This window comes from Mytilus trossulus, chromosome 2, assembly GCF_036588685.1.
Source record: "Mytilus trossulus isolate FHL-02 chromosome 2, PNRI_Mtr1.1.1.hap1, whole genome shotgun sequence".
NCBI lineage: Eukaryota > Metazoa > Mollusca > Bivalvia > Mytilida > Mytilidae > Mytilus > Mytilus trossulus.
This window is the reverse complement of record NC_086374.1, coordinates 74,114,530-74,140,944: the sequence shown is the minus strand read 5'-3', so window position 1 is coordinate 74,140,944 and position 26,415 is coordinate 74,114,530. Positions and strand designations below refer to the sequence as shown.

Sequence of the window (26,415 nt, the reverse complement as noted above, 5' to 3'; positions counted from 1 at the left end):
TATTGTTCACTTTGAATTACATATACTAATTTACATAACTATCATGGATCTGCTTACCCGTCCGGATCACCTGAGATCACCCCTAGTTTTTGGTGGGGTTCGTGTTGTTTATTCTTTAGTTTTCTATGTTGTGTCATGTGTACGATTGTTTGTCTATTTGTCCTTTTCATTTTTAGCCATGGCGTTGTCAGTTTATTTTCGATTTATGAGTTTGACTGTCCCTCTTTTATGGTCGTGGTGGTCATCGATATTGAGGAATCTTTGACATCTATATGAACTAGCATTGCAGCTTCATATGCTTGATTCAATGCTAGACATAGAGAGTAGGACATAGAGACCCGAAGACACACAAATGTCTGAAACATTTTGTTTTCATGTAGCTATATTCCAGCAACGTCCTCATATTAATTCCAGTTAGTTGGTATGATATTCAGTGTGTTCGTGTCCTATCATGATTTCTTTGATTGCTGTTTACAATAAAATTAGATTTTCATGGGTAGGAAGTTGAAATAATCCATTCGAAAGTTTTCGGAAGACATCCCGAGTTGGTTGAACGTTTCGTTGACCGTTCAGGTATGGAATATATGAGTCAAAGATGACCACAGACATGTGTCAATTGTTATAACCACATGTTACACCCCTTTTTCTCAATGTGCCTTCCTCCTAACGAAGATTTATACCGTTATACACAACACCGCGTGTATATACTTGAATTTTTGGCAAATCTCGTGTTGTTAATTAACGTTCAATCTTAAGATTTTTATGTATTGTGTTTTGGAATTGTTTGTATTTTCTCCATTTTATATTGAAGCTTAGACAAGGTATTGTAATTTATTCCCATAGACTTAGGAGTTTTGAATGGTTTTGTCGTGGTAAACATGGTTTTGTAATTTGTGTTCGCTTAGACTTATAAGTTTTGAATGGTTTTGTCGCGGTTGACATGTTATTGTAATTTGTCCTTTAAGACATGTGAGTTTTTAATGGTTTTGTCGTGGTAGACATGTTTTTGTAATTCATTCCCCATGACTTATGAGTTTTGAAGGGTTTTGTCGTGGTTGACATGGTTTTGTAATTTGTTCTCCTGGTACTTATAAGTTTTGAATGTCCATTTGGTATTATCCACCTCTTTTTTAAAATGGCGTTCTGATAATATTGTCACAAACAGGGCAAAGATGTCGAGAAGAAAGATTAGATCCTAGATCATGAAACATTTCGTGAAATTCGTAACTTTATTTCTTGATCTTCTCTAGACCACAAACAAGACCTGATCTTATGAGATTTAAATGTGGAGAAGCATAATCAAATATATAGTATACATGACTCTATATGTGTTTTGTAAAAAGATACAAAAAAAGTGATTTAAAATTGACATTGAAAATCATCTGTTTTGTATTGTTCTCCCCCTCGATTGTGGTTTAATCTCTCGCCCGTATCGATTTATCATGTGTGATATTTGGGTGCCTTCAGGCTCCTGTTAGAAAATTAGTATTTTAATTTTATTTCAACCCATACGATTGATTGTTGATGTACAAAGAATAAAGCCACAGTGTCCGGAGAAAAACATCGGCCTTTGACAGAAGATCTGGCAATCATAGTATATTAATATCGGAATCGAACGTACAAACCAAATACGACCACCCGTTCAGATGTAAATTCAGGAAATAAATATACGTCATTGGGAATCGTTCATTTGGGGGAGAACTTTCCATATAAAACTGAAGTCCTGTGCTCTTCTGATGTTTGAAATACATATTTTTTTTATAGATGGATCAACACTACAGTTAGAAAAATAAATAAAAAATAATGCTGAATGTACTAATGTTTTTACTACAGGGTTGAAAATTATGAGGGTCATTAAAGGAATTAAGTGCGAATCTACAGTGTTTGTAAACAAGGCCATGTGAATGTAACACACAAATGCATCATGAGTCATGACCCTTTGTTTTTATTGTTGCAAAAGATAGGGCTACATTTGTATTCATGAAGGATATATGAAAGCTTCTAATTTCTAAAGTTATATCAGGTACAAACTTAATTCAAGACAAAGATAAGCATAGAAGTTGATGGGACATTATTTACTGAATTTACCCCCTGAATTTACCTCTTAACTATACTGGTAGAAACTTTTTCGAATCAAATCGGCGAAAGCGTTCTCATATCATACTCTTTACCCATTATAAGCATTTCTAATTGGTATAACGAAAATGTTTATAGGTTGAGATGATTTTAATTTTTAACAGTTTTCTGTGTCACTATTCATTCTACAATAGAAAAATGAGCAATAATCAGTTTTCAGCAACTACTTCCACAGATTTTATTTATTTATTTATTTTCAAATCTTTAATCCAATCAAAGAACAAATTCCATTATTTGTGACCCTAATTCCCCTTTCTCTGCATTTATAACACTATGTGTGAGATGTGTTTATTTTAGTGTGACATTACATACCTTAGTTCATATTGATAAAAAGAAATGCCATTATTATGAACATAGCAGACAGCGATATCTTTCGAGGAGTTATCATTTCTATATTTAATTCTAAACTTAAAAGAGAGAGGTTTGAGATAAAAAATGTCATCATTTGAAATAATGATGTACAAATAATTAAAGTAGCCACCAGCCTAATCAAATCAACCTATTATATATATATATATATATATATATATATACAACTCGTCTAAACATCAACCCAACAATGTTAGATTTGTAAATTTGCTTTCGCAAATTTTTGGTTCTTCCCTCGCCGGGATTCGAACCCATGCTACTGTGATATCGTGACACCAAATCGCCTGCACTGCAGCCGTCCCGTTAGACCACACGACCACATGGGCTCTATATATATATATATATAAACGCCTAAAAATTGTACATAACAACACCAATAACATAAAAAGGAACTATAAATGTAATTATTTATAAATATTTCGGATAACAGATATCCTTCATCAGTATACATGATTGTATGTAGACTGATAATTGATTCATTCAACATCACAATCATATATACTGATGAAGGATATCTGTTATCCGAAATATTTATAAATAATTACATTTATAGTTCCTTTTTATGTTATTGGTGTTGTTATGTACACTTTTTAGGCGTTTATATAATTTATTTTATTGTGTACATGTATCGTTACTTGTAACGATCCAGCGCCCTCGTGGGAAAAATCGTTGACTATTTTTCAGACGTTTTATATATATATATGTTCCGGACCATATGAGTATTTGGACCATACGCGTATGGTCATGACCATATGCGTATACTCATATGGTCCGACCGTACGCGTATGGTCCGACCGTACGCGTATGGTCGGACCATATGAGTATTATACTCGTTTGGTTATTAACGGGCCGGACCATATGAGTATTTGGACCATATAGGTATTTTTTCAAATTTACAATAGAAATAATACAATAAAATTTAGCTTAAAAACAAATGTGTTTACAAAAAAATGTATTAATTTTACATGTCAAAAGCTACATAAACATTAAATATTGATGCCACAGTCAGTTGATCTTAGTTTTCATCGCTAATTGTATACGTGTATGCTTTTGTATACTTAAAATGAAAATCACACGGTACCATACATGTAGTTTTTCTGAGATTGCTTGTTTTGGCTGCGTGCAGTGATATCGACTCGGACAATTCCGATGTGTCTACGGTGTTTTTGAGAAACTCTAGATCTCCAATATCGTAAAATGAATTTCACAGATCAATTTAGATAAAGACAGTGGCTATTTCATGGCTCTTCAATGCTATTTTACCGTCTTATAATTTTAAGATTAAATAGAAGTATAGAAAAAAGGAATAGAAAAAATAAAGAAACATACACTTTTAATATTTTACTTTTAAAATGTCTTAAAAAATATCATGATCTTTAAAAAATATCATGATCCTTGCCGGTGATGTCACCTACTTTAAACAATAAAATTCCTTGTACAATATGTTCATTTAATTTTGGCATCTTTTTATAATTGTACTTACAAATAGTAAGAAATATTAACTGTGCGAAACTGTTTTTTTTAAATATTTCTTTTAGTGACGTAACAATCAGAAGGGTCACACCTAATGAAGAGTTTAAAAGTATACGTGTTGATTATCCCGACCATACGCGTACGGTCCGACCATACGTGTATGGTCGGACCATATGAGTATATACCCATATGGTCATGACCATACGCGTATGGTCCAGATACTCATATGGTCCAGAACATATATATATATATATATATATACAACTCATCTAAACACCAGCCCAACAATGTTAGATCTGTAAATTTGCTTTCGCAAATTTTTGGTTCTTCCCTCGCCGGGATTCGAACCCATGCTACTGTGATATCGTGACACCAAATCGCCTGCACTGCAGCCGTCCCGCTAGACCACACGACCACCTGGGCTCTCAAAAAAAGAGCTTTCGGTGGCAATATGTTACCTTTATATATATAACAATCCTAAAAGAATACAACATCACCAAAAACACAATAAAACGAACAATATGTTAGATATTTCGCATAACAGATATCCTTCTTCGGTTATTGCACGATGAAAAATGAATCATGTCAATTCAAATTAAGACTCTATCAAAACCTTGATTTATACAATTTAAGCGAACGCTGGAACAATTTTAAAATTTTCAAACACACCGCAAAGACTACAAAAATATGCCAAAAATAAAAAAAGTTATTTACGATGTGAATTGGCACAACTCTAAATTCCCAAAGGTGTTGACAGTTGAGATGTTAAACAACTGCGTGGAAATACAGTCCCAATAAACAGTCCTGACCGATCTAAACTGGTATGATATCTAAAATATGACAACGGTAGGGCAGTTGCATCAGAGACTGCGTATTTAAACATCTAAAAAATATAGTATTTTGATGATAAGAAAATTGAGTAATAAATGTTTACTAAGGTTAAGTAATAGAACGTGGCTGCGTACTTACACATCCTTGCCAACTGTAATCAAAACTAATATAATTAAAAAATTCATGAAAAGTGTAAGGGTCCAGTACGGAAGCCGTAGTAACTGGCCACAAGTGATGACAGGAAATTAGTGATGGTAGGAAAAATGAGTGACTCTTCTATGTTTTTTCATTAATGCCCTCTGGGGAAACTGTCCTCAGCTTTCTTATCCAAAAACTTTCCCGAGCAAGTCTGTCGTCCTTTGACCAATCCCCGTTGTGATCTATGATAGTGATGGTTAGTTTTTTAAGATCAGCTTGGGCGTGCCCATGTGATCTTAAATGACGACTTACGGGGAGGTCGGGCTAGCATGTGTGGCAGAGTCATATTTGATTGATATATCAAATATGATATTGATGATATTAATTTTATTGGAGTGTTTGATAGTTTGGTTATTCATTGTTTCTATTTCTAGTACTATTGTTCTAGTATCATTCTCTTTTCCCTTTGGTGAACCTCTTTTCTTTCATATCATTTTGGAGGGAAGATTCTAACCTTTTGATTGGTCAATCTTTAGGCCAAAGGTCTTACTATATGTTTTCGTTGTTTCTGGTAGATTTATACTGCAGACATATTGGAATGTAGTGAAAATTACCTGCTTGTTATATTCAATTCTGACATTGATGATATTTGTATTATAATTCTTGGATTCTCAATATTCTTATATTCAGGTCAGTTGATTAACCTTATTTCTAATTAACAAACTAATAGTATGTCATTTTAATACTTTGTGAAAGGATTGATTGTATGTATTGAATGGAGGAATATTTGGAGTATGAAAGAGTAAAAGATTAAATCATTTTATAAAAACACAGAGTCATATTAAACATTTTAATATAAAACATTCTAGTACTTTAAATATTATAAAGTTACAATAAAAGTGAAAGACAGATAAATTTGGTATTTGAATAATACAGAACTCTGAAACTACATATTTTAGATGTAGTTGTATATTTTATTAAATTGGTGAAATAGTCCTGCCACTGGACTTATGAATGTTATATTTGTATTTATTCAGGATATGGATTGATACCTTATCAAGTTGTCAAATGAGTAGTGCTCAGATTTTAATGTACACAGCACTGTGATACTCCAGCTAGTACACTGACCTTTGTACCATATACATGGTAAGCATTGTGTTCTATGTTGTTTATTTGTAATGTCTGTACTGTCTATGTTTTATTCAAGTAATTGTCTGTTTATGTGAAGTGTAGTTTATGTAATATCTTTATGTTGGTCAGAATTTGTATACTTTGTATACAAATATATTTATAAAATGGACAACTCATTAATAGATTTGAGATGTATATAATTATTAATTATTATGACATACATATGAATAATGTATTGGAAAGTTAACCAAAGAGTTAGATTTGAGTGCTTTTAGGACTTATTTCAGTATATAGATATCTAAAGGAATAAATATGAATTGTAGTTATTCCCCTTTGCCCATATGTTATATGTACTGTCTTGTCATGTGAATATTTATTATTTGTTATTATATGTTGTAGGGTCTTAAATATTTGTGTATTAAAAGAACAGAACCCTAGAATAGTTTTCGTTGTATTTGACCAGAAAATACCCCGTTACACATGTGTAATCGCTACGATGACCATTCATGCGTTTGTTGAATGGCTGTTCTGTCTCGCCAACATACTGCATGCCACATCAACACTGAAGAATGTATACAACATTCTGGGTTTTGCAAGTTACATTACAAAATATTGTGTACACAGACCCAGTGGAGTGGCAAGTAAATGTTTGAGTATTCACTATTTGTTGGCAAGTCAGACATCGTTTGTTACCACACGACTTGCACCATCCTGTAGTCGAACAGCTTTTATTAGAGGAGACGGCAGCTTTTACAAATAAGTCTTTTAGACTTGCTGGTCTCCGAAAAGCTAAGACAGGAGGATCGGGAAAGATTTTGGATAATTTTGGGTGATTGGCAATACTTTGCCAATTGGCACGGATCAAACGTGAAAGGTTTGAAAAAGCGGGATTGTATGTTAACACAAATGGAACTATTTTGCTGCGCCTCTTCTTTTTGTACTGTAACAGGTCTTTGCGGCTGTTATTGTTAGAACGCGCAAACGCGCAAACCCCTTATCTATGTCCCATTTCTTATAACCTCGTTTGATTAGAAATCCGCGAAGTTCCTGTAACCGCTGAGTGACAGCCTCCTCAGAGGAGCAAATCCGCTTTGCTCTGAGAGCTTGACTGTACGGGATACTTTTTGTACAGTGCAACCCTCTTCCTCCGGAAACCCTCCTTGTTACTTTAGATGTCACCTCCTTGTATACCAACATACCTCATGAAGACGGAATACAATCGTGTAGGGAAATATGGGACTCTCGCAACAATTTAGAACCACCAACCGAATGTTTAGTCCAGCTGCTTACTCTGGTCCTTAAATGCAACAATTTTAGCTTTAATGGTGATAATTACCTTCAAATAAACGGGACAGCGATGGAGACGAAAATGGCACCGTCTTACGCCAATATTTTCATGGGCAAATTAGAGAAACATATTATTTCATCATCTTTATCCAAACCTCTGTCTTGGTTCCGTTTCATCGATGATGTTGACATGAAATGGATCGAATCCCAACAAAAATTGGATGCTTTTATCAGACATGCAAACAACGCCCACAAGTCAATTAAATTTACATATGAAATATCCGACTCTAAGATATCTTTCTTAGACACAACTACATCTATGAAGGACGGTGTCATATCAACAGACCTCTACTGTAAACCTACAGATAAACATCAGTACCTTTCTCCCCAAAGCTGTCACCCCAAACACTGTACAAAAAGTATCCCGTACAGTCAAGCTCTCAGAGTAAAGCGGATTTGCTCCTCTGAGGAGGCTGTCACTCAGCGGTTACAGGAACTTCGCGGATTTCTAATCAAACGAGGTTATAAGAAATGGGACATAGATAAGGGGTTTGCGCGTGCTAACAATAACAGCCGCAAAGACCTGTTACAGTACAAAAAGAAGAGGCGCAGCAAAATAGTTCCATTTGTGTTAACATACAATCCCGCTTTTTCAAACCTTTCACGTTTGATCCGTGCCAATTGGCAAAGTATTGCCAATCACCCAAAATTATCCAAAATCTTTCCCGATCCTCCTGTCTTAGCTTTTCGGAGACCAGCAAGTCTAAAAGACTTATTTGTAAAAGCTGCCGTCTCCTCTAAAAAAAGCTGTTCAACTACAGGATGGTGCAAGTCGTGTGGTAACAAACGATGTCTGACTTGCCAACAAATGGTGAATACTCAAACATTTACTTGCCACTCCACTGGGTCTGTGTACACAATATTTTGTAATGTAACTTGCAAAACCCAGAATGTTGTATACATTCTTCAGTGTCGATGTGGCATGCAGTATGTTGGCGAGACAGAACAGCCATTCAACAAAAGCATGAATGGTCATCGTAGCGATTACACATGCAAGCCCGACCTCCCCGTAAGTCGTCATTTAAGATCACATGGGCACGCCCAAGCTGATCTTAAAAAACTAACCATCACTATCATAGATCACAATGAGGATTGGTCAAAGGACGACAGACTTGCTCGGGAAAGTTTTTGGATAAGAAAGCTGAGGACAGTTTCCCCAGAGGGCATTAATGAAAAAACATAGAAGAGTCACTCATTTTTCCTACCATCACTAATTTCCTGTCATCACTTGTGGCCAGTTACTACGGCTTCCGTACTGGACCCTTACACTTTTCATGATTTTTTTAATTATATTAGTTTTGATTACAGTTGGCAAGGATGTGTAAGTACGCAGCCACTTTCTATTACTTAACCTTAGTAAACATTTATTACTCAATTTTCTTATCATCAAAATACTATATTTTTTAGATGTTTAAATACGCAGTCTCTGATGCAACTGCCCTACCGTTGTCATATTTTAAATATCATACCAGTTTAGATCGGTCAGGACTGTTTATTGGGACTGTATTTCCACGCAGTTGTTTAACATCTCAACTGTCAACACCTTTGGGAATTTAGAGTTGTGCCAGTTCACATCGTAAATAACTTTTTTTGTTTTTGGCATATTTTTGTAGTCTTTGCGGTGTGTTTGAAAATTTTAAAATTGTTCCAGCGATCGCTTAAATTGTATAAATCAAGATTTTGATAGAGTCTTAATTTGAATTGACATGATTCATTTTTCATCGTGCAATTACCGAAGAAGGATATCTGTTATCCGAAATATCTAACATATTGTTCGTTTTATTGTGTTTTTGGTGATGTTGTATTCTTATAGACTTGTTATATATATATATACTCACAGGAAAAAGCGAAAATATTGCAAAAGCGTGGATTCACATTTTGTAACTGATTTGTTTTTAATTTTCACCAACAACAGGTTAACTGCACGTTAACTAAATCTCTTATAAAACAAAAAAACTGGATTATACGTAATAACGGAAGTAGTTGAGATCTGACAAACATGTTTAACCCCGCCGCATTTTTGCGCCTGTTCCAAATCAGGAGCCTCTGGCCTTTGTTAGTCTTGTATTATTTTAATTTTAGTTTCTTGTGTACAATTTGGAAATTAGTATGGCGTTCATTATCACTGAACTAGTATATATTTGTTTAGGGGCCAGCTGAAGGACGCCTCCGGGTGCGGGAATTTCTCGCTACATTGAAGACCTGTTGGTGACCTTCTGCTGTTGTTTTTTTATTTGGTCGGGTTGTTGTCTCTTTGACACATTCCCCATTTCCATTCTCAATTTTATCAATCTGAATACATTTTTATGTCGTCTTAAAACACATGCTTGGTACAAAACTTATCTATACTATTAAACGAGAAGACCTCATTTTTGGTGTCGCTTCTCTTCTTTCCACAATAAATTAATACGCCTCTGTGTCCTATAGGTACAGTGCATAGTGCCATTTGTCATCCATTCATATGATTATTCAGATTGAGTTATTTTTGGAGAAAAACGTGAAAAAAGGCATCCGGATATTGTCCCGTCATTGGACGAAATTTTAAGTCAGATTAGACTTCCGGTTTTCGTTTTTCTGTATACTTTGAACATACATATACAAATAATAAAGTGTATTTTCAGAATTCTATCAGTTTCAAGTTTACTATCCACGGCAGTCACAGAATTTATTAAATAGAGAAGGTATGTATACTATATTAATGACCACTATGGATCGATTAGTAAACTTCGAATTGAAAGTAAATACACTACTGACTTATATAGTAATGAATGTTCATAATATACAGATAAGCGCTAAAAATATTCATGTGAACTTTTGATACCTTTTCTGAAAGTCTCCAGTCATTAAATCTTTTACAAAATTCATTGATTACAAAAAAAAGAAGATTTGGTATGATTGCCATGTTGAGACAACTCTCCACAAGAAACCAATACAATATGACACAGATATTAACAACTGTAGGTTACTGTACGACCTTCAACAACGAGCAAAGCCCATACCGTATACTCAGCTTTAAAAGGCCCCGAACTGACAATGTAAAACATTTCAAACCAGAAAACTAGCGGCCTTATTTATGTACAAAAAAATGAACGAAAAACAAACATGTAACACAAAAACAAACCACAACCACTGAATTACAGGCTCCTTACTTGAATGTTCATAACATACTAAATGTATGTTCATATTGAAATTGATAGAAAAACCAAAAATGGGAATATTGGAAATAAAGGAGGAGGGATAAAAAATCATTTCCTGTCCCCAATAACCTATGACTTATGATACTTTTGCTAAAATTCTCCAGTCATTCAATATTTTACAAAATTCTTCCAACAACACTTTACATACTTTAAACTACGCTCTGAGTGCCCGCGATTTCGCGGGTGTGTTCTATTTACTTTTATTTATAAAGATATTAAAAACTCGTTGTTCTAAACTATATACAACTGCAGGTTTTTGTTTTGTTTTAACTCTTGGTTCGTAATTTCAAAACGGATCTTCGAGTTTAGAACATCGTAAACCCCCAATCCCTTTATGACCAGCTTTATATTTATAATAAATGAATACAAAAAGTTATGATACATATAGTTAATACACTACTAACCTGCTCCATAAGTAACAAAGAGATGTTTTTTTCTTAAAAATCCAAAACAGTAACTTCTACTGTGATGGTGAGTAGTAAAACAGTCTTTCCATAATTTGAAGAATCGCTTTCTGTTACACGTCAGTTTATATGCTGTAGTAGAAACAATGTTCTATTAATGCATCGCAATGGATAAGATGTTTCCATGATCAAAACAGTCATTTTTTATAATAATTTTACGAAGACATAAGTAGTAAAAAAAACACATCATAACATTGAATTAAAAACAAATAGATAATTCCTCAGTTTGAAATATTTTGAAATATGTGTAAATGAATTAAGATTTGCAATGGGACACTTAATTACTAAAAATATTTATGCTAAAATATATCTTGTGTTTATACATGGTATACATATCACCGTATTTATGCATAGATTGTTTCAATATTTGTTTAATTAAGTTGATTTTATTTATGTTTATAATGAACTCAGTTTACCTCTGCCTCCATACGAAAATCGGTCATATTTTTCGTAATTGCTATAGTGAGAAACTCCGTGTCTATGTCCGTGACTATGTCCCTGACCATGTCCGTGACTGTGACCGTGACCATGTCCGTGACTATTACCATTACCATGTCCGTGACTATCACCATTACCATGTCCATGACTGTGATCGGGACCATGTCCGTGACTGTGGTATTTTTTGGATTCATAATGTTCACCATGGGCGTGACCTTTATCAATAATTTCAAAATTACATACAAAGGTTGTTATACTGAACTCTCTGAATTTTCCAAGAAAGGCCAGCATTTCAATTTTGAAACATTTGGTTTAAAAATAATGAGAATAGCTCACAGTAAAATCATATCTACATACTATATATAATTATGGATAAAAGAACATTTTGCTGAAAAAAATAAATGCACGAAATCAAATTCTGAAACTCATTATTTATGTTTTCACCAAAATCGGTGAATGACGCACTTAACGAGGGGAAAATCAAACGGTCAACGACATTATTAGATTTAGAAGAACTGGAAGTGGTGTACGCATCATACTCATTATTGTGCAATATATATATCATTAACAGGTCATCTAGTAATAATAGGGTTTGGCTGATAACAGATTTTACCACGTGATCAATATAATTAAAATACAGATCATGTGACTTTGCTTTCAAGTATAACAAAAACTCAACTTTCTACAAAAGAAATTTCGGTATACTCTGGTGAAAGATAAATTAACAAAAATAACGAACTCCGAGGAAAATTCAAAACTGAATAAGAAAAATACCGAAATTCGAGCAAAATTCATGAGTAAATAACAAAAATACCGCATTCCGAGGAAATTTCAAAACAAAATCACAAAAGTACTTAACTCCGAGGGAAATACAACACGGAAAGCCCCTAATCAAATGGCACAATCAAATGCTCAAACACAACAAACGAACTTCAAGAAATAACAACTGTAATATTCCTGACTTAGAACAGACATTTTGTAATGTAGAAAATGGCGGATTAAACCTGGTTTTAAAGCTAGCTGATCCTTGCATAAAATTCCATTATATTAACAACGACGGCGTTTTGCATTTGCAACGATCTTAATTTCACTCGCGCCGATTTGTACCGATTATCAGGTCGTCTGCATGTTGATATCGTAAAATATGACCTGAAAGTGTACTAGATTACCGGTGGATGTAATTTTTTTTATTTATCATTATAAGCGCATTTTTTAAGCTAATTGTCCAGACTTTTTCTTGCACGTACCCGAAGTTCTCGCTGTCTTCCATTCATATAAAGAACCAGCCTTACAGAAAGAAAAACTGAGTGTTGTTAGATACAGGATCTGCATTATAGTCAGATTGCCTTGTGATGACATTTGTAATTATGTATTCAGTTATGTGAATGTTATTGCGCAGCACGTTTTTACGGACTATCATAATGGTTTGTTAGTTCCGTAATTTGGTTGTAACTATCATTTTGTTTTAAATTTAAACTATGTAATACGTGTATTCCAATAACCAAGGTCTTTTTAATGTGTATTTTGTTTGAGAGCATATGTATGTTTTAGTTTTCTGGACTGTAGACCGTATGCAATCTGAATCGAAAGTTGGAAGTGAAGTTGTATACATATAATTTTTTTTGAATTCATCTATGAATAAATTCAGAATAACTTAAGCTTAGCTCGAAAGTCATGATACCTTTTGTCTTCAATTTCAACAGTATGATAAAGTAACTTTTTTTGTCCAGGTTTAATGATAAAAAAGTCTTAAATTAAGAAAAAGTTAGTATTTTCGCCAATGAAATAATAAATCCTACCGTTTTTTCTATGTTAGGTTAAAAAAAAGTTGATGTTTTGTGGTGTATAATTATTCTAATTGATATTTATCTCATTAGGAATAAGATAATCTGATGGTGATAAGATAAGATTACTGAAAGGATTATTTATTATTATAATTTGATGTCATATATTTAATTCGTGGCCTTTTTTACATGTCTGCTTTAATGTACATAAATTATATAACCATGCAGTCGTTTTGAAGACGCACCTTATTACACACAAGATACACACGAGGGCAATAAGTGCAAATTCCTCATCTTTATTTACTTTATAGATTCTACCACTATTATACACAATTTTACACTATGTGTTAGATGGCTCAGCTGACGTGTAATAGATGAAATACACTATATGAGAGTTAGAAGAGAAATTTTGTGGCGGATGACGCGATAGTTTTAGATTAAATCCATCAGAGTCGATGGCTTAGATTAAAATATTTACAAGTGGAAATCCTTTGAACATGTACAGTCTTAAATATTTCCTAAACTGTTTGATACACTTAAATCGGCATTAGCCATTACTATATAAAAAAAAATGTACATTAATTATGCCTACTGTTTTCTCGTTTGACTTGTTTAACATTTTTCTTTTTGGTTTTTAATTACACTTTAATGCAGTATCATGGGCTCTGCTCATTGTTGAATACAGTACAATGACTTCGTTTAATGCAGTATGGGCACTGCTCATTGTTGTAGGCAGAAAAGTGACTAAATGTTATTAATGCGACTTGGGCTCTGCTCATGGTTGACGGCAGTACACTGACTTATTGATATAAATGCAGTATATGGGCCCTGCTCATAAATGAAGGCAGAAAAGTGACTAATTATAGTTAATGTGGCATGGGCTCTGTTCATAAATGAAGGCAGAAAAGTGACTACTAATAATTGTAGTTAATGTGGCATGGGCTCTGCTCATTGTTGAAGGCAGTAAAATGACTTTTTGTTATTATTTTATTTGCCGTTTGTTCTACTGTGAAGAGTTGTCTAATTGAATCATACCAATTCTATTTACACGAGGGAGCTTCTCAGTTACATGTATATATTTATACTTTTCAATTTGCGTTTATTTTCTTGTTAGCTTGCTTGTTTTAATTTTTGCATGTTTGCCTAGCTATTTACATTATGCATGTGTTCCTGTTGTAAAATATGCTTATATTAAAGTCATAAGAAACCTCAAATCAAAAAAAATAATGCATATGTTTTTTATAACTCAATGGATAGTTTTCATTGTAAAACTTATGTACATACTTTTTTCTGAAGAAAATTCTGTAATTTATTCATATTTAGAAGAAGTTTACTTTATTTGAATTGCTTCCTTCCAGCAAGCAATTCCCCCGATATATTTTCCGTATGCAAGGTGACCTCAGTGTGACCCATCTCGTAAAAATCCGGTGACCACAATACGCATGGATGTCCTTAAAATAAACTATTATCTGAATGTACATGTTAAACACGTGCTCAAATTCCATGTTTGTTTGTTTATTTTTCGTCAATTGTTGACAAACAGGTGACAATCGTTAAACTTCGGCTTCAAAACACGAACTTTAATTACCTGCCATATTTTCACAACAACACTGACCGATTTAAAAACAAATTGACGATTATACGAAATTTACACGAAAAAAAATGTTTATTTCGAGCACAGAAGACTAAGTTTATGATGTTTGTATGCATTGGTTTAAGAATTGGAAGAACATTATTTTTCACCGGTCACTCGTTTCTTATGACTTTAAATTTGATATTTGATTTTGATATGAAATATCACGTCAGTTGAACTTGTGAGAGATTTGCAGAGCTCATGTTTACGTTGTTGAATCCTATATACCAAGCCAGACCCTAAATTTTATAGTTCATATAGTGATACAAGCAAATATAGTTATACAAGCAATATTCTGTATAGGTTTCAAAAAGCTTACTTATGCTCATGGACAGGACATTTAGTTTACCAACAAGTCAACTTAGAGAAAATAAGAGAATTATGTGCACTATTCACACAATTATCAAATTACTTTATAACTCACGAAGCAGCAGACAGAGCATGGTACACAACATCCTCTATACTTTGAAGTGCGATAATGTTATTGTATATAAACACATGATACATGTACAAAATGTACATGTATTGTTTAGATTATTTTTGATTGTCTTATCTAACTCAGATATGTAAACATTAATGTTTTAATACGTTTGTATTTTACTATCATATTTATTTTACATGTCGGCACGAACTATGGGCTTCCCCACATCTATTTTTAGAAACAAAACAAATATGCGGTATATAAGTTACTGTTAAGGACTTTTACAAACGAACACGCATATTATCCAGATGGGGAAACTCGATGAATTTTTAAATTTATTTCAAATACTCTTGATCTATTTCCTTCTATCAAAGGGAACATTTAGCATTCTTATCTAGAAGCTGATGGACACAATCTTTTTAATTCTAGTCGGAATAAATCAACTATCCATTACTTAAAGTAATACCATGGACTTTTACTCTAGCACCTCGTTCTTTTAGGTCACAAAATATATTCGACGCAAAACTATTCAAGATAGAACTTTCCAAAAACACGTATTCGAATTGTTAAGTACTACTAGGAATGCATGGGGTAGCCAATTTAGTACAGGAAACGCCTAGTTCTTTTAGGTCACATAATATATTCGACGTAAAACTATTCAAGTTTGAACTTTCCAAAAAAGCGGCACATACTGCTTAGCTGTATCCGAATTTTAAGTACTACTAGGAATGCAGGTGATTGCCAATTTTAGTAATGTTAGTACAGGATATGTGGTACTTTCTATGTATTTTTTTTTTTTTTTTTTTTTTTTTTTTGTACGTTCTACTCCCTTGGTTTCTAAAATATTGGTCACGTTACTTGTTTAAAATTAATATATAGATTAGCCTATACAAATGTACACGACTTTGAAGGAGTGTCTAGGATAGCACTTATTATATATACAGGTATTATGTATTTTCGTAAACTTTGTAGAGGATAACTAATATTAGTGCATATTACAGATTAACAAAGCAATTGAGTAGATTCATGGCATACCACCATCTTGCATTGTACTTTTGCAGTGACCAATCAATCTAGTTATTACCCAAATCTCCGAATGTATACACAGATGTTCAGTTTTATTGATTATACTGTTTATTTTTATGAAGAAACTTCCTGATTTATCGCATTATATCTCTTAGAAATATTTAACAAGTTCCAAACATATGTGCTTTAGAATACATTTTGTTCAACTAAGCCGGTTAAGGCGAGATAACTCTTTTAGTAAACCCATTGGTAATTCATGATCGGTTTATCAGTGGATGTATTACTGCTAAAACAATGCGTTTTATGATGATATATATATATATAACATGGTTAATACAACGAAAGAAGTGATATCTTCAAAAACAGCACCTTTATAACAAAGCTATTACAAAAGGAAAAATATGATTGTCTAAGATTCAAACATATTAACAAAGAATAATGCCTTCTTAGCTAGTTCACCTAAATGGACCTTTAGGTTGTAGGAAAAGGGGGGGATTCTGGTGAGTGTGTATAGACACACTCAAGTGGCAAGATTAAGGGGTTATGATCGTTTCCCGTAATTGTACGTCGGATCATATTAGGTTTTTACTTTCCTGCGGTACCGCAGGAAGTTCTGTTGAGACCATCTCATGTCTACCCTGAGTGGCCGGTTCTGAATTGGTACCAGTTCGAGCTTGACTGTTAATGATACATAGTATGGCCTATGTATTCAGTGTTTTATAATATAAAAAATGTTAATCTTTACTCCCCTGAAACCAGGGGGTGATGCGAATAAGACCCGACGTATTTGGGGATCATAACCCTCGTTCTCTTTAGAATTTAACCTGGAGGAACTTGAGCATCCATTGCTACCAATGGTGCACAGATTTGTCAGTTAAAACTAGCATGTCGGCATTCTGTAATCATGTCAGACCTCGTCATTCTAAGTGAACTGTGGCCGTTATTTCCACAATAGTTATTTGTTTGTTATGTTTTTGCCTAAAAATGGATTCTGTGATTAATACGGTTTATCGCTTTTATAAGATAAACCAATTTAATTAAAGAGAAATGATTATTGCCTCATTCGGATCCGGTGCTTGTTTCCCGCCAATCAACGTCACATGACTCGTCAGCATTACATTGCACTAGCCAATCTTGTAGATATGTAAAAGTTTCAAAAACCCACCCACCTCCCCTTGCAATCTGCCATCTAATAACAATTCTTGTGTCTGCTGCTGTTTTATTTATATTTTCAGAATGACCAGAACATGCCGGATTCATAACTTTTTGGACAAAACAGAGGAGACAATCAAGCCGATGGATTTGCTAGCTGAATGATACGTTCGAGAACTATAATTATTATGTCAATGCTAATTTTCATGAATGGCTACCACCTTTATCTAAATATTTAGACACAGTCAGTGTGAAAATGGAATTACCATTACTTGGTATTAGTTCTTCGCCTAGATGCATTTAACTTTTGACTTCATTGGATAAAAATCATGCAGCATTTATTTTAATTACTCGATTCTAATTGTTCATTGTTTTGTAATAAAATCATTCGTCACAGTCAAAAAGGATGTCGGGATCTGGCAAGATTAAGGGGTTATGATCGTTTCCCGTAATTGTACGTCGGATCATATTAGGTTTTTACTTTCCTGCGGTACCGCAGGAAGTTCTGTTGAGACCATCTCATGTCTACCCTGAGTGGCCGGTTCTGAATTGGTACCAGTTCGAGCTTGACTGTTAATGATACATAGTATGGCCTATGTATTCAGTGTTTTATAATATAAAAAATGTTAATCTTTACTCCCCTGAAACCAGGGGGTGATGCGAATAAGACCCGACGTATTTGGGGATCATAACCCTCGTTCTCTTTAGAATTTAACCTGGAGGAACTTGAGCATCCATTGCTACCAATGGTGCACAGATTTGTCAGTTAAAACTAGCATGTCGGCATTCTGTAATCATGTCAGACCTCGTCATTCTAAGTGAACTGTGGCCGTTATTTCCACAATAGTTATTTGGTTGTTATGTTTTTGCCTAAAAATGGATTCTGTGATTAAATAACAAAAATACCGCATTCCGAGGAAATTTCAAAACAAAATCACAAAAGTACTTAACTCCGAGGGAAATACAACACGGAAAGCCCCTAATCAAATGGCACAATCAGATGCTCAAACACATCAAACAAACTTCAAGAAATAACAACTGTAATATTCCTGAATTAGAACAGACATTTTGTAATGTAGAAAATGGCGGATTAAACCTGGTTTTAAAGCCAGCTGATCCTTGCATAAAATTCCATTATATCAACAACGACGGCGTTTTGCATTTGCAACGATCTTAATTTCACTCGCGCCGATTTGTACCGATTATCAGGTCGTCTGCATGTTGATATCGTAAAATATGACCTGAAAGTGTACTAGATTACCGGTGGATGTAATTTTTTTTATTTATCATTATCAGCGCATTTTTTAAGCTAATTGTCCAGACTTTTTCTTGCACGTACCCGAAGTTCTCGCTGTCTTCCATTCATATAAAGAACCAGCCTAACAGAAAGAAAAACTGAGTGTTGTTAGATACAGGATCTGCATTATAGTCAGATTTCTCTTGTGATGACATTTGTAATTATGTATTCAGTTATGTGAATGTTATTGCGCAGCACGTTTTTACGGACTATCATAATGGTTTGTTAGTTCAGTAATGTGGTTGTAACTATCATTTTGTTTTATATTTAAACTATGTAATACGTGTATTCCAATAACCAAGGTCTTTTTAATGTGTATTTTGTTTGAGAGCATATGTATGTTTTAGTTTTCTGGACTGTAGACCGTATGCAATCTGAATCGAAAGTTGGAAGTGAAGTTGTATACATATAAATTTTTTTGAATTCATCTATGAATAAATTCAGAATAACTTAAGCTTAGCTCGAAAGTCATGATACCTTTTGTCTTCAATTTCAACAGTATGATAAAGTAACTTTTTTTGTTCAGGTTTAATGATAAAAAAGTGTTAAATTAAGAAAAAGTTAGTATTTTCGCCAATGAAAGAATAAATCCTACCGTTTTTTCTATGTTAGGTTAGTGAACTTTCTACAAAAGAAATTTCGGTAAACTCTGGTGAAAGATAAATTAACAAAAATAACGAACTCCGAGGAAAATTCAAAACTGAATAAGAAAAATACCGAAATTCGAGCAAAATTCATGAGTAAATAACAAAAATACCGCATTCCGAGGAAATTTCAAAACAAAATCACAAAAGTACTTAACTCCGAGGGAAATACAACACAGAAAGCCCTAATCAAATGGCACAATCAGATGCTCAAACACATCAAACGAACTTCAAGAAATAACAACTGTAATATTCCTGAATTAGAACAGACATTTTGTAATGTAGAAAATGGCGGATTAAACCTGGTTTTAAAGCTAGCTGATCCTTGCATAAAATTCCATTATATTAACAACGACGGCTTTTTGCATTTGCAACGATCTTAATTTCACTCGCGCCGATTTGTACCGATTATCAGGTCGTCTGCATGTTTATATCGTAAAATATGACCTGAAAGTGTACTAGATTACCGGTGGATGTAATTTTTTTATTTATCATTATAAGCGCATTTTTTAAGCCAAATGTCAAGACTTTTTCTTGCACGTACCCGAAGTTCTCTCTGTCTTTCAGTTATATAAAGAACCAGCATAATAGAAAGAAAAACTGAGTGTTGTTAGATCAATGTTACCAAAGGTAAGATACAGGATCTGCATTATAGTCAGAATGCCTTGTGATGACATTTGTAATTATGTATTCAGTTATGTGAATGTTATTGCGCAGCACGTTTTTACGGACTATCATAATGATTTGTTAGTCCAGTAATGTGGTTGTAACTATCATTTTGTTTTATATTTAAAGTATGTCATACGTTTATTACAATAACTACGGTCTTTAATGTGTATTTTGATTGAGAGCGCATATATGTTTTAGTTTTCTTGACTGTAGACCGCATGCAATCTAAATCGAAAGTTGGAAGTGAAATTGTATACATATATATTTTTTTTGAATTTTTCTATGAATAAATCCAGAATAGCTCAAGCTTAGCTCGAAAGACATGATACCCTTTGACCTCAATTTCAACAGTATGATAAAGTATTAATACCACACATAGCTTTTTTGTCCATGTTTTATTATAAAAAAAGTTTTAAATTAAGAAAAAGTTCAGAAAAAAATAATCGCCAATAAAAGAATAAATTCTACCGGTTTTCGATTTTAGGTTAGTGCACACATTTGCCGACATCAATTCAGCTAACACTAACTCTTTTTAACCTGCTCTTGTTTGATATATCGGCGTAAAAACCATTTTACCTGAGACTGGCACTCTACCACGAAATCACGGACACACACACATACACACACACACCAACACACACACACACACACACACACACACACACACACACATATAGGATATATATTATTTATAGTATGTTATGTCAATGTGAACGAGATTGGAAACAATAATCTTTCACTAAGTGAAATAAGAATGAATTTGGTTATACAATTATTTATACGTACCTGTTCCATTGTGAGAAAATCTTCCATGTTTTCTTTTAAATACATGGTACTTTTTTAGGAATGATCCCAATCTAGCAGGATGACGGTTTAATTCCAGGTCAATTACTCCTCGAAGATTAATTACTACAAGATTGTTTACTGGGTTACTGTTGTGAACTTTTTGGCCTATTTGAAAAAAAATATAATACACACGTTGTTGGTAAAAATGTCAAAGAGATTATTATTCTCTAAATAGAGCTTCATATCTTTAATTCGAATGAAATGGTATTTTCACTTTAATTTAATTTATTAAATTAGATTGGATTGATACATATACATATTGATATACATTGCAAGCGACACATTTGTCTTGATTAACCTTTCTTATGATTGGTTTAGTATTCTATATTCAGATCTATGATATTGTTTTATCTTTTTAAGCAGTTAGAGTTCTGCAATCGAAGCCTATATTTGCATTTGAAGCATGTACACTCTAGTATACATGCAATGACAAAGTGAATTATTAAATACAACTGCATGCTGAATTAATTCATCAAAACATCCCCGTCATTTGGAACTAATTGTTTACGTATAGACCAATTATTGAACAATTGAACTCATTTTGAGTTAATGTGCACAACTCTATGATTTTCCCCTGATATGTCTTTGTTAAGCAAATTTAGCGATTAGGTGATTTAAATTAAATTACGTATCTTAATCAGTACCTTTTCAAATTAACAAATTCCCGACGTACAGTTGTAATTATATCTAAATATTGACAATTTTTAAGCGACACTTTATTATGGGTATACATGTAATACGTCCTGGAATCAACTGGAATTTTTACTATATTTTTCAAGGACTTTCAAAATTGTATAAAATGTATTTTATTCCAAGATTTTTTTCATTCGCTGCTGCGGAGATCATCAGACAATACTGTATATAACTTGATTGCAGCAAAATAAAATTTGGCTTTATCGTGGTATAAAAAAAACGTATGGATAAGTTTGTTTTGGTTTTCTGCAGGCTTGAATAAGTAAATTTAAAACCATCAAATATATAAATGTAATTCCAAATTGTATACAAATTGTATACAAATTGTATACTCACTTGTAGGAAGATAACCACCATATGTTTTGTACTCGGATGAAGCAACTATAGCAAAATAAGTTTGTGTAAAAGAGGGTCGAAAGATGCCAGAGGGACTGTCAACTCAAAAATCGAAAATAAAACGACAACGCCTGGCTAAAAATGAAAGAAGACAAACAGACAAACAATAGAACGCATGATAATGTGAAGTTATGCATGCTCAATTTTCGTTATTTGTAAAACAAATCATTTCCCCCAATTAAAGCGAGGCTTGACAGGAAAACTAAGTCAAAATATAAGTCAAAAAATTATTTAAAATGGCACAATGCTTTGAATTTCAATCGTTATAATCAATAATAAATCATCAAGTTGAAGTTATGCTGATATTATCAAATGAAACATGTGATGCATATATATTAATCTAAATGATAATTTTCTTAAAAAACGGATGTAAATTACTATTTTGCTTTATTAAGTTATATAAGGAAGTAAGTGCGTTAACATTTTATTATAGTGTCCCGATCCAATATAAATCATAATATACAATATAAAAATCTTAAAAACCATATAAGATCCCTGCCTTTTAGACATATGAGGCAGTTTCATCCTGTTCAAAACTAGAAATATATGCTATAATGTGAAATAAATATTTAAAAATAAAATCTTTTTATATGCTACTAAAATTTTTATAAAACTCAAAATTCATTTAAACAATCAATAACTAAATAAAAACTTACAGATTTATCTTCCTTCGTTTAAACATAAAATTCATGTCTTGGCTAATAAAACTAGGACATTATCCCAGTGTATAATAGAATCAAACTTTTCATCAGAGCTAAAACCATTAAAAGGGTTGTTCAGAACATTAATATAATTTTAAAGTTCTTCTCTTATATCTGAGAAAAATTACAGTCTATTAAAAAATGTTGTTATGTCTCTTTAAAATTTTAATTGCAGAAAAGTCAGAGTCTATCACACAATGGAGTGTTTGGCTTGGTGTAACGTACGGTAAAGCGGCAGTGATCAACATCGAAAAGTCGATAACATGCGACGATGGTCACAAAATTTTACTGTTTTAACAAATTAACTAGCCTTGCAATTGTTTTTAAACCTTTTAAAGTTGATTTACTTCACAGATGCAATATATATATTTATATATCGACTTGAAAAAAGGCAGCAAACCAGATTTGAATAAAATAGGTTACTGCATAGAAGACAATAAAAATCAAAACCAAGAGTAAACAAAGAATAATAAAACCAAAAGACATGTACATCAACAGTTATAAATAATAAATAAGAAACCACACGAACTTCACTAAAAACCGGGAATGAAATTATATCTGTAACAGTATACCAGCTCTTCAAAATACGAAAAACTTTGATTTTAATCCTTCCTTTTTAAAGATTTGAGGAAAGTTGTGTACTTTTGATGTGACGTCATCAGGAATGGTCGCCATTTTCCATGACGTCACAATAAGAAGATTTAAAAAAAAACAAGAAAATTTAATATCACAATTAAATTTCAACAAATCAATATCCGAGAAAAGATTTTTCACTAGTGAGGAGAAATATTTTTCTCACATAGGTCAGAAAATGTGAAATAGCACAAAAAATAGAGAATAATATATTATAATAATGGAACATTACCTGAAGCGACTACCACTAGTAACAGAACACATATCCATTGAGCCATAGCACTTAATATGTAAACACAACTTTGCGGTTTTACTTATATTGTAAAGGTAAATAGCCATATGTTACCATGCAGTAACTGTACAGTAAGTAAGTGTTAAACAGTTTTGCTGTCCTAACTTACACAATACATAACACGTAATTAATAACTTATAATTATCGTTCATTCACTTATGCACTCATTTTCTTTTCGTTCATTAACTATTCTAAATAGTTGATTATTCAAATCATTGTATGCTCTGCGTTTCATGATTAAACATAAGTCCGTAACATCGACGGCCATTGTTAAAGTTTCCGGTAAAGACGTTGAAATGAAAACCTTGACAATATTTATTATATTTATACTTGTTGATTAAACAATGTATTATTGTCATGTTTTTAAGTATGAATATGTTTTTATGTATTTGAAGGTTATTATTCATCCGACAATAATAAGCAACGATAAACTCTGTTTATTAATAAAATTGGAAAATATTTCAACTATCGCAAAACCAAAGAACATGTCTGACCTGTAAAGATAAACTCTAATTTCTACTATACTGTCAAATTAACTTACGCATACGTAATTAATTTTTAAATGAGATTATTTCTGATCATTATGTGGATGTAATTCAGCATCTTTCTGATACTGAAAACTTAGTGGCCCTGCTTTAAATATAAACCAATGTTTTAAAACAGTTCTAGGAGCTTAGAACAGTGTTTTTCTTGATCATAAATATATGTAAATAGTTATCAAAGGTACCAGGATTATAGTTTAATACGCCAGACGCGCGTTTCGTCTACAAAAGACTCATCAGTGACGCTCAGATCGAAACAGTAAATTAGCCAAACAGATTTAGTTTAAACATATTTTATTTGTTAAAGTACAAATTGGATAAGACACAAGTCAAACAGACTTATGAAGTCTTCTCCATTTAACATTTATAGCAATATAATACAAAAATATATGTATGAGCATGCATGTAAAGAATGGTATATCTAATTTAGTAAATATATATATAAATATGGATCAAAAGACGGAAAATTGGAGATTGAAGAAAAAGAAAACAATAATAATACAGAAAAAATAAATAAAAATATATAAATGAATAAATTATTTTGAAAACAGAAAAAAAATAAAAAAAATAAAAATAATAATAATAAAAAAAAAAAAAAAAAAAAACCCAATTAAAAAAAAATAAAAGGGACAAAAAAAAGGGAGAAGAAATCTTAGATGATGATGTGTGTGCGATCATGGTTTGCTAACTAGACAATTTGAAATCTTTCCGAACTTTTAATAAACTCAAAGACATTTTTGAAAATGTTTCGGTTTTGCTCTAAAGTAAGAAGACAACTACCCGAGGTAAGTAGTTCTATGTTAATTTTACAATCATTTGGAAGCCAGCGAAGACTTTCAAACATTTTATTTCGTATGTTTGAATATAATATACATTTATAAAAGAAATGATAGGAATCTTCACGATTAACACCACAGCGGCAGGAAGGGTCAGAAATAATGTTGACCCTATATAGATCATAGTTTAAGGATGATGCAAAACATCGAAGTTGGGTGAGAATTATATTCAATTTTCGATTTCCAAATTCATATTGCTTCGGAACAAAAATATTACTCTGAGGGTAACGGTTTTTTAGTTCAGTTTTAAATTTATTAATTGATTCCACATCACGAGTTGAATCATCAAGATTATTCCAAAGACGTATGGTTGATGGAATAAAAGAATCATTAGTTAATGCTAGTCTGCAGAATGGAATAATGATGCCAAACAGATACAAAGTTGAAGAGCATTGAGGACCTAAAATTCCAAAAAAAGGTGTGCTAAATTCGGCTAAGGTAATCTATTCCTGTATAAGAAAATCCTTAGTTTCCGAAAAATTGAAAGTTTTATAACAGGAAATTTATTAAAATTACCATATAATTGATATTCATATCAACACCGAAGTGCTGACTACTGGTCTGGTGATACCATCGGGGACGAAACTTCCACCAGCAGTAGCATCGACCTAGTGGTGTAAATAGTTATCAAAGGTTCTAGGATTATAATTTAATACGCAAGACGCGCGTTTCGTCTACATAAGACTCGTCAGTGACGCTCAGATCGAAACAGTTAAATAGCCAAACAAGTACAAAGTTGAAGAGCATTGAGGACCTAAAATTCCACAATCAGGCCCTCAATGATCCCAAATAACACAATCCGTTTATGTTTGAAGAGGATTTGTATTTGTCACCAGTATAATACATGCGTATACGACAATACATTAAAACTTTTACTGCAGGCTATTCTCTGCCTCATACCACCTTTATTTTTCTATAGTTTTATAATGAAACAAATACATACTCGAATGTCCTATACACAGTATAGAATGTGACAGTTGTTATCAAATAGTCCGTTGATATACATTTTGGCGTTTGTTTTGTAGCAGTTCAGTGTTTCTATTATTCCGTTGTTTTCCTCTTATAGTTGTTTTCTCGGTTTTTGGTTTGTGAACCGGATTTGTTTTCGCTTTATTGAGTTATGACTTTTAAACAGAGGTATACTACTGTTGTCTTCCTTCATAGCTTTGCCTTGATGAAAATAAGTGTGTTTGACTTTTGACTTTTCTTTCATTAAGCCCCTCCAAACCTCAAAATAAAAGAAAATCAAAGTGTTATTCAATTTCTATGGTGCGACATTCGAGCTGCATCTGCATTTGGGATATATATTTTCCGGTTCAAGAAATA

At 32.8% G+C, this 26,415-nt stretch overlaps 1 protein-coding gene across 1 annotated transcript; it reads right to left on the bottom strand.

Moving 5' to 3' along the window:
* Positions 1-1,535: 1,535 nt before the first annotated feature.
* On the bottom strand, positions 1,536-23,986 carry LOC134705400 (kininogen-1-like). The gene is made up of 5 exons (XM_063564138.1): positions 23,652-23,986; positions 20,937-21,101; positions 11,503-11,739; positions 11,027-11,158; positions 1,536-2,261 (listed from the first exon to the last, which is right to left on the bottom strand). Exons 1-5 carry the CDS (start codon positions 23,695-23,697, stop codon positions 2,257-2,259), a joined length of 585 nt encoding a protein of 194 aa, XP_063420208.1. The 5' UTR covers positions 23,698-23,986; the 3' UTR covers positions 1,536-2,256.
* Between the last annotated feature and the right edge of the window lie 2,429 nt (positions 23,987-26,415).

What these genes read in the sequence shown, in the direction of transcription:
- LOC134705400 (XM_063564138.1), bottom strand. Translation starts at nt 23,697, where the DNA reads ATGGCTCAATGGATATGTGTTCTGTTACTAGTGGTAGTCGCTTCAG. An exon ending in ACTAGTGGTAGTCGCTTCAG is followed by an intron (nt 21,102 to 23,651) that starts GTAATGTTCCAT and finishes TTTTTCAAATAG; the next exon opens with GCCAAAAAGTTCACAACAGT. An exon ending in ATTTTCTCACAATGGAACAG is followed by an intron (nt 11,740 to 20,936) that starts GTACGTATAAAT and finishes TTATTGATAAAG; the next exon opens with GTCACGCCCATGGTGAACAT.